Here is a 9,427-nt window from a genome sequence, read left to right as displayed (position 1 = left end):
TTTCAAATCTCAGGTGAGCCTCTGTACGGCTCTACCTTTCAGTTCGCTTCCCATCACGTTTTATAAGCCTCTTTAAATGTAAGGAGCCCCGCAATGCAGCCGCCAAGACCGCCTGACCTACAGCGAGGGAGGAACTGATTAAAATGTGAGCTCTGGGAGCTGGGGGAAGGGAAAGCTCAAACACCTGTGAAATCCTTTATTAGCTGTTAAATGCTTCAGTTTTCAGGCAGAGAGAAGAGGAGGAGTGTTGGACTTTTTCTCACCTCATAATCTCAGCGTGTCAGGCAAATTCATCAAAGGGAGGTAAAATTAAGTGTTCAACTTTTTAAATATTAAAGTGACGTATGTTACATAATCAGGCAGAGGGTGTAGGAGGGTGTTGTCAGTCATACCGTTTCCTGAATTCTCCTTGCAGCCTCGGATCCCTCTCAGGATGTCCTGCGTGAGGTTTGACCTGAAACAGAGATGTTGAAAATGAAAACAAAAGATTAATTTAACCAGAAAAGCATCTTTGAGGTTTAAAAATGAGATTTTCTTGAATTTAAGGAAAGAAATCTGCACTCATGAAAAGTCTACAGCAAAAGTTATTCATTTTTTTGAGTCTTTGCTGTGTGATGAGTGTTGGATGAGGTATAAATCAGTGTCCTAAGTAGGTCACCCTTCTCAAAACTCTGCTCTACTGGCTTCAAAACAACATAAATTGCAAAGTCTGAACTAAAACAGTGATTTAAAGGGGCTAACCTCATTTTAAGACATCTGCAGTCAGAGGAGAGAACATGAACTTTCTGCAGAAATCATTTGAATTCAGAAAGAGAAAGCAAAGTTCGCAATTTTGTTGTAACTGTAGAAAAGTTTCAAGCGGAGTGAGCAGCATGCAAAGCGCTTTCTCACGACTTTTTATCTCATCCATCACCATCTCCAAACCAGACTACCTCAGTAAATAAAACCACCAAAGCCCGGACCTTTACCTCCTCTAGGTGATTAAATGATTTCAGGAATGAAGAGAAGAGAGAAGCGTTAGATCGCACATTAAGATTCAGGCTGATTTGTTTAAATGTGATGCTGAGAAACTGATGCACAAGAGGGGGTGATGTGTTTTTGCTGCTTATGGAAGATTAAGATGTCTGCAGCTCAGTCATGCAGAGTGAATGAAGAGAGGAACAAGCTGCGGAACGGCAGGAGTCAAAGGAACAGATCTGTATCCAAATATGTTAGTTTTACTTTTATTTCCACGGCAGGAAATCAGCCTGGATGAGTTCGCAAGTGTAGCTTTCTTGTTTAAGATGCTGTGTTTCACTCCAATGCAGCTTTAAAGTTTCATTCCCCATCTTTTTTTTTTCAGGGGGGTTTTATCAACATCTCAGTCCAAACCCTCCCGCTGAGCTGCAGGAAGAATCCAGGTCGACTACATTATTTTAAAACACAAAATCCAGCTGGAAGCGACAGTGAGCCGTGTAAATAATTAATAAGACTCTTGTACAGCTTTCTTACCTAAAAGACGGACAGAAATATCAACAAGGAAAGGTCATGTAATGCTAAAACGTGCTCTTTGTTTGGGTTATACATCCATGTTTGTGAGTTTATTCATGTGAGGAGGAGGTAACAAAGACATGAGGACATTGTGTCCTTTTTTAAATTACTGTGAGTGAAATTATTCTATTCTTGGAGTTTTGATTTGTCTTGTAGCTGTCATTCAGACGCAGCATCAGAAATAGAGAACAAACAGCAGCAGTGGAGACTTGAGGGAGAAGAGACTCTGGGTGCATAATGGAGCGATGCAAATTTATCAGTCTCTGCAAGAATTGTGTTCGTTTCCTCCCAGATATCTTTGTTTTTCCTCTATGTGTGTTCGTGTACTCAGCGATGCCAGCGTGTGTGTGTGTGTTTAGAGCACAGGTGCGTGCTTTCTCACCTCTTTGCTCGTGTGGATATTTCCACACACCGCCTCCCGTCCCAGGCGCAGAACGGGTCTCTGGAAAAGACGCAGTCGTAACAGGAGGTGTACCTCTGACAGGACGACATCGGGACCTGGACGACTCCTGAGCTGGAGCCGACGTAGATACTCCGCTGTGACACAAAGAATTAATTATTTATCATCTTAAAAATGACTTAAACGCCTAAAATTACCACAAACTCCAGGAGGAAATTTCTGCACTGGAAAAAACTGATATCTTATCAAGTGTTATTGTCTTGTTTTCAGTAGAAAATGCCTTTTGAGACTTAATATGAGCCACATTCACCTGACCAGTCCTGAAAAACGTCTTATTTCAAGTTATTTAAAGACAAAAATGAGGTCTAAATTGCTTGTAACACGTAAAAAAAAATCTGCCAATGGAACAGGAGACAAGTTACTTGTATCAAGACATTAATCTAATTTTAAGCACATTTTCAAGCAAATTTTTCCTGTTCCATTGGCTGGTTTTTTCTACTTGTTACAAGCAATTCAGACCTATTTTTCATCTTTAAATAACTTAAAACAAGAGATTTTTCTGGAGTGACCAATTGAGTATGGCTCAGATCAAGTGTAACAAGACAATTTTGACTTAAAATAAGACAGAAAAAAACTTGATAAGATTTCAGTTTTTTTCAGTGAATCGCCGGGCTATTGCAGATTAACTCTCAATTTATTGAGGTAGTTGTTCAAAAAATCGTAGGTGCTGAAAGCCTCTGTCAGAAAGATTAATCATTTCATGATTTTGACTTAAAATAAATCATTTTAAATGTGGTTCTGTCAGATTTTACTTTTTAAGTAAGGAAAATGTACCAGAGCAGCTGATAGGACCATGCTCTCTATGGGCTGAGGTTTCTCAAACAGCTGCAGCTCCTCAATAATATGCATCTCTCCATCGATGTCCACAGCTCTGTGCAGCCAGCCGTCATCTGAAAAACAATAAATAAGAGCACTTTGTCACAACTGATAGATCTTAAGATGTAACAGTCTATTTACCTTATAAGATAGACACAGTTAGTCATTTCTTTCAGTCAACAAATCAGAAGAAAACGTTTCTCTTTTCTGAAAGTATCTGTTCTTCAGTCACAAACTCACCTGTTCCCAAAAACAGAACGGTATAAACATTCCCGTCCAGCGCTGTCTCTTTGTGCACGACGATCTTCACATAGTTGACACTCCTCTTGAACATGAGTGGGCGCACCCCTATCGGGTGCACCTGACTGGCCATCAGAGGGTGCCTCCGGGCAAAAGTGAGGACGTTGTCCGGGAGGTCCCGAGAGGAGTTGATGCCCCTGGATCTGTGTAGGTCAGTTATACACTGAGGAGAGGAGACAGAGGAGTGTGGGGTCAAATATTGGCACAGAAACGGTTTGGAATTTTTAATCTTAACACAGACGTGACCAGATACGGATGATGCACTTCAGCTGAGTTTGTCTCCTGCTCGACAGGTCCCACTGACATCTATCACAGTCGGTCAAGCCCTAAGGCACATCTTCTTTCTCTAATTTCACTCTGGAAGTGGTCTGTAGCCTTGAATATTATGATTATTGGGATTAAAACTTGGGGAGAATCAGTCCACGGGCCCAAAGCCCAAAAGCTACAAAGAGGAGCTTTTGTTTTCATGGGTTTTGGTGCCCCCTGTGGACAAAATACAAAGTTTCTAATCCTGTTTTTGAAATGTAAACCCAGGATTTCCTGATCTTCGATTGAAAGAAAAATGTTTCCAGATCATTCTTATCCAGATTGAAGCAACTATGATGAACTTAGTGTTTTTGTGGATTTTGGTGCCCCCTGTGGACAAAGTGTGCCTGTAGACAACCCTTCAAGAGCACTAATAACCCAGATTTGGATGTCTCCAGAAATAATCACCTCAATAAGTTAAGTTCCTGACAGTATCTTTGGGACCAAACTGAGCTGGATTATCTGACGATAGTGGTTTCTGACGTGAAACTTACAGATCCAGGTCTCGGCTCAGGAACTTTCCCAGTGTACTCCCTCCACTTGGAGTCCTGCACCTCCATGTAAGGCCCCTCGAAGACCCTCTGCACATCAGAGAAGGAATACTGGCAGATCGCAGACGCTTTGATGTTCTTCCTGAAAGACAACCCCCACCCCGAAGACACATCCAGAGGGACACTCTCAGGATTAATGATTCAATGTTGGATAAACACCGAGGCTGTACTATCTGGGGAGAAGCTGCCACCCAGATCAAATATCAAACACGTTTCACTGACAGCTCTGTAATTTTCAGCCTCTCTCTTTCCAGAAGTATCTGAAAGTATTTGTTTTTCAGATTTCTCACTCACAGAGACCCACTCCCTGTGAGTCAGGCATAAAACAGCCTCATTTGCGGTTTTGGTGCTGCACCTGTGAAAGGAAACCTGGAAGCTGGAAGCCAGGTGACCCTTAATCTGAAGCCTGGAGGTGAGATTAGTAACGGGGGGAATGTGTGCGTCACATTCTTAAGCCCATTGTGTGTCCACCTCTGTCTTCAAAAAGCATTCAGGTGAGAAAAATGAGATCCAAGTGAAACCAGAGTCTGTCTTTAAAAGTGGTGAGTCGTACAGCTCGGGGGGCTTAGTCACTCTTGCACGCTTGAGTCTGACACACGCTGACGACTGAAACTCCTACAGGTGTGTTTCTTTTTTAAGCAGGAAGACGAATAAAACGGTAAAGAATAGAAAGAAAGGAAAGGGATTTGCGGCAGAGAAGGACGAGACTCAGAGAGAATTAAAAAGAGAAATAGATGGTGTTACTTTCCTGTTTCAATGTTATCTTCTCCATCACAATCCAAACACCCTTGGGATAGTTTTATGCAGCATGACTCTGCATATCAGCATAAGCACACACTCACACACCGCTGCCAGATACTCCACCAGGAGCCATCGTCCTCTGACACTGTCACTCTGTCAGCGCTGCTGCGTGCAGATAACATCTCTCCTCGGGTTTGGAGTCAGATTTACAGATTCTGATTTTAATCATTCATTATTCAGTCTCTAAATTACCAAAACAGAGAAGAAGAATGTGCCAAAAATCCTGTTTTCATCCATTAACTTTACCGCCTAACTCTGCTGTCATTGGGAGAAAGGACACAAAAACAAACATCCATGTGCACAAAATATAAAATAAAAATCCAGAAATGAGGTGCTGTTAGTGCTGTGTTCTTAGACCTTCCCAAAGCTTTACTATCAGGTCCTAATAGCCAAACTGTCCACTTTTAACCTCTCCCCTTGGCACTCAAATGATTGGAGTCATATCTAAGTGGTAGAAGTTAACATGTTTCTATAAACAACCAACTTTCATCAGCTTTTAATTTATACACAAGGATACCACAAGGATCAATACTTGGCCCACTTTTGTTTAGTTTTTATGTAAGTGATCTACCGTCGGTTCGCCCTAACATCTAAACACAAATGTATGCGGATGACACCATAGTATATGTACACACCAAGACAAAACATCTGACTGCTGCTCAACTCACCACAGCCATGAATCTAATAATCAATTGGCTAAAAAAGCTCATGCCTGAATTCACTGTAAATACAACCGTAGGAGTGTTTTTCACTAAAAGAAAATCTAACTATGTTTTGAATAAATCAATTTCTAGCCAAAACATTACAATTGTGCCACAGCTTAAATGTTTGGGTGTTGTTACATATAACTCAAAAAGTAACAAACTGATCTTGATGAAATTTTCAGGAAATGTTCAAAATGGGATAAGGAAGAAGTGATTAATTTTTGGAGGTGATCTGGATCACTGTCTGGATCCAGGACTTTTTTAAAGGATTCTTTATCATTGTGAGATAGGGCCATTTTCACCATATGTGTATATAACTCCATGATAAATGGTCAGATTGCTTTGCAAAACAATACAATACAATGTCACCATAATTTCTGACAGATGTAAAAGTACGATCCAGATCCTGGCAATATTCTGGATACTAAGATCCAGAATATGAAACATGTACTGGGTCATCATAATTTTCAACACTGTCAGGAAACAAATTATCGTACAAACCTGAAACTAACACCAAATTGTATCAGACAGTCTGCTGAAAGGGAGTATAACATTAAAGTCGGACTTAAGTGTTGGTGACAATCACAATATGCTTGGTGGAGGTCTGCGCTCTCTGAATGCTTTTCAAGTTGATTCTAATCTCTCGTTTAAAGCACACATTAGGAAAGTGTGCAGCAGGGTCAAATTTAGTCCAGTCAGTTTTAAATAAATTAGAAATGCACTAACCTTTAGCACTACCAAACTGAAATAATTAAATAAGCATCAATTACTGAGCTGGGAAGATGTTATCAAATACAACAACTTCTGCCTAGTCTACAAAATTCTTCATAACACCGCTCTTCCTCCTTTAATCTAATTCACAACCCAACATAGAAGCAGTCAACTTAAGTGGACTGTCCACAAAACAATAAACAAATCAACTTGACTAAATCCGGACACTGTTTCTCACCATTCGAGTCCAAAGATCCCGTAGAAAACGCTGCTCTGAACGTCTCTTCCCTGCAGGACAAACACGCTGCGCAGGATGTTGAGGTGCAGCTCATACTCAGGGACCGAACACACCATCCTGGCCTTGAGGAAGGTGGTCCACTTCCTCTGCAGGGTCCTCTGACCGCCCCAGTCCGTCTGCACCCAGAGGAGACAAAGAATGCATGAACACACACATCCACTGTTGTGTGATTGTAATCAGAGTGACACATAGATGTAAACAATGTTCATGCATCCACAGAGAGACGCGGGCATCCTGTGAGAGGAGAGTTTAATGTGAGTTTCCTGCACATTTCATTTACCAGGCTGCACGAAAGGATTAATTCAGCACACCTCATTTAAAAGACAGAGATAAGAAAGACAGACTACTTCCCCCTTTGTTTGTCGAATTAATAAAGCGCTTCATCTTTCTTTGTTTATGTCTTTCGCAGACGTCTGCCGTTCATCATAACGCTCCGCTCGCCTCGGCCTCCCACGTGAAAAGGCAAAGAGGCTTAAATTGGCAGAACAGAGAGGTATGGAAATCAGAACGTTTCAGAAACACTTCCATCAATTATTCCGACTACATTTAAGAGAGACACAGAGAGGGCGAATGCTGCAGAGAAACGCACTCGCTGTCGGAGAAAAGTGAGAAAAGCGAGGTGAAGAAAGAGGCCCCTGAGGACGAATCACAAGATTATAGCCAAACAAACTAATGTTAGTGTGAAGAGAAGACATAGATACCCAGTTTTTATATTGTTAGGTCCTTAGGGGATGCACTGATGGATTACAATCGCTGTCAATCAAAGCAGAGTCCGGGTCATCGGTTTGTCGGGACGCAAATCTTTCAGAAACAGAGATCAGGGTTCAATCAGAGGGAAATAGAGAGCGCCTGTGGGTGAAGTAGCTCCAGGAGACAGATATATAGATGCTTTTTGGAGGAAAATAACAAATAAGCTGTGTAAAATACTGGATTCTGATTGGTTGAACCTGACGACTTTTTAACAGTGAAAGCAACACTGAAGATTCTAACTCAGCCTGTTGACACTGTGGCAAAAAATTTCCGCACTTAACTTTGTGAGCTTTGATATTTAATTATGAGACTTTATTTAAATTTTTTTATATCTACTCTGTTTTTTTTCTCTTTTGAGACTTAAATAAACAGTGTAAAGTGCCCTTTTGGAAGCCAAAACACGCTTAAGTGCCTGCCTGGGTGGCAAAAGAATGCTTCAGTGCCCTCTTCTTGGGATCTAAAATGGCATACCAAACTCTTAACTGCCCTCTGGGAAGCCAAATCACCAAAAAGCACGCTCAAGTGCCCTCTTCTTAGGATCTAAAATGGCAAAACGCACGCTAAAGTGCCTCCTTGGGGGCTAAAATGCACACTACAGAGCCATCCTGGTTGGCATAACACAGACTAAAGTGCCCTTTTGGGTAGAAAACACACTTAGCTGCCTCTTTGGCTGGTTGTAACATGCTAAAGGGCCCTCTTGGGGTCCAAAATGCACTGCATAACACTTAAGTGTCTTGAGTGGGAAAAAACACACTGAACTGCCCCCTTAGGTGGCAGTCCTTTCCCCCCTTCCCCTCAAAAACTCTGTTCACACCACTGTACAAAAAATTAAAGAGCAGATAAAACATAAACACACTATGATCTCCTCCATAACGTCCTGCTTAAATCTTCCTCCCTCATATTTCACAGCCTTTTCTATGAAACTAGGTCATGATTGGATGGAAGTAGATCCAGTCTCACTCAGAAGTGACAAACAGAAGAGGACAACCAGTCATGCGGCTTAAAAATGTCCGGTCTTTGGAGGTTTGAGGCCAGAGGCTGCTGCCAGGGCCTTCGCAATCTGTGGATCTGCCTCAAACCAGCCTGGCGTCTGGCTGTGCCGGGGACCAGCTCGACATCTGCATGTGCTGCTGTGGCCTAGTTCAGACCCTGATATCACACTCTCCGGTGCCGCTGTATCTCCACAGAGCAGGGGGAACAGGACCTTGTTTCAACATGAGACTATTTTCTCAAGAATAAACCATGATGCAATGAGCTGTGCAAATGAAAAGTTGATATGACAATTTTCATTTTTCTCCAAATATCTCAGATTCAAGACTGTGCAAAGCATGTTGAAGCATTAAAGTGCAAATAAAAGCTGCATTCAGAGCATTTCACTGACTTTTTCACTTTGAGTGTCTGATGAATAAAGACAGAGTAGTTTAATAAACCATAAAACACTGAGAATGAGTTATTTTGAGTTTACATGTCAGTTAAGACTAAAATATTCTCCTCACAGAGCACCCAGGGCCAAAAACATAAAAATAATATGACTTTTAAAAACAAAACTACCTCAATCCAAGAGTCTGCGTGGAAAAAAATGGAAATCCTTTCAAGCGCTGGAGGACATCTATCCCCGTACTAATAACGCTCAATAATTAAGGCTTTTAAAATCTTGATGGGTTCAGAATCAACATGTTTTTAGCCTCTGTGTGAAAACTGTTTTCTTCTTTGATATTTCTCCAGCATCTCTTCGTGTTGCACACCAGGCGCCAAATATTGCACAAGCTTTGTAATTTTTTCACAAAGCTCTTGTCTAATTCAAAATAAATGGGTTATCAGGATTGATTTGAATAATATGAAAGAGATAAAGCTACAAAAAAAACACTGCAACAGCTTCGTTAAAGCTTTAAAAACTGATATGAAGTCAGAAAATCTCAGAGAAACATTTAGCTTTCTGTCTGTGTTGATCATTTTTGACAGTTCAACTCCAAACCAAGCATTAAAAGTTGATACTCTGGTTGTAATTAATATGTAGCTTCTTTTTTAAAATCTGGAGTCAAGTGGATGCTTCTCACATTCCCACAAAAGGTTGTACACACCTGCAGGCTGTGAAATCATGACTGGAAACTTCCCCAGCCTCTTTTTTGGCACTTAAGAAAGAAACGATGATACACTGATTTTAGGAAAACAGATATCTAATGCTTTAGCGTCCATCTCT

The 9,427-nt window shown here is 41.2% G+C and overlaps 1 protein-coding gene across 1 annotated transcript in view; it reads right to left on the bottom strand.

Moving 5' to 3' along the window:
• sema4gb (sema domain, immunoglobulin domain (Ig), transmembrane domain (TM) and short cytoplasmic domain, (semaphorin) 4Gb) overlaps positions 1–9,427 on the bottom strand; it is a 42,070-nt gene that overhangs the window by 6,661 nt on the left and 25,982 nt on the right. Inside the window, exons 9-14 of the mRNA XM_074662998.1 lie at positions 6,418–6,593; positions 3,907–4,045; positions 3,047–3,269; positions 2,765–2,880; positions 1,913–2,067; positions 393–454 (exon numbers count right to left, since the gene is read on the bottom strand). Coding sequence (XP_074519099.1) covers positions 393–454; positions 1,913–2,067; positions 2,765–2,880; positions 3,047–3,269; positions 3,907–4,045; positions 6,418–6,593 — 871 coding nt within the window. The remainder of the gene's footprint in view (positions 1–392; positions 455–1,912; positions 2,068–2,764; positions 2,881–3,046; positions 3,270–3,906; positions 4,046–6,417; positions 6,594–9,427) is intronic.

Source organism: Halichoeres trimaculatus, unplaced genomic scaffold, assembly GCF_033239565.1.
Source record: "Halichoeres trimaculatus isolate MK-OKI-2021-1 unplaced genomic scaffold, fHalTri1.1 fHalTri1_scaffold_23, whole genome shotgun sequence".
NCBI lineage: Eukaryota > Metazoa > Chordata > Actinopteri > Labriformes > Labridae > Halichoeres > Halichoeres trimaculatus.
The sequence above is the reverse complement of the archived record's forward strand: the minus strand, read 5'-3'. Positions and strand labels throughout refer to the sequence as shown.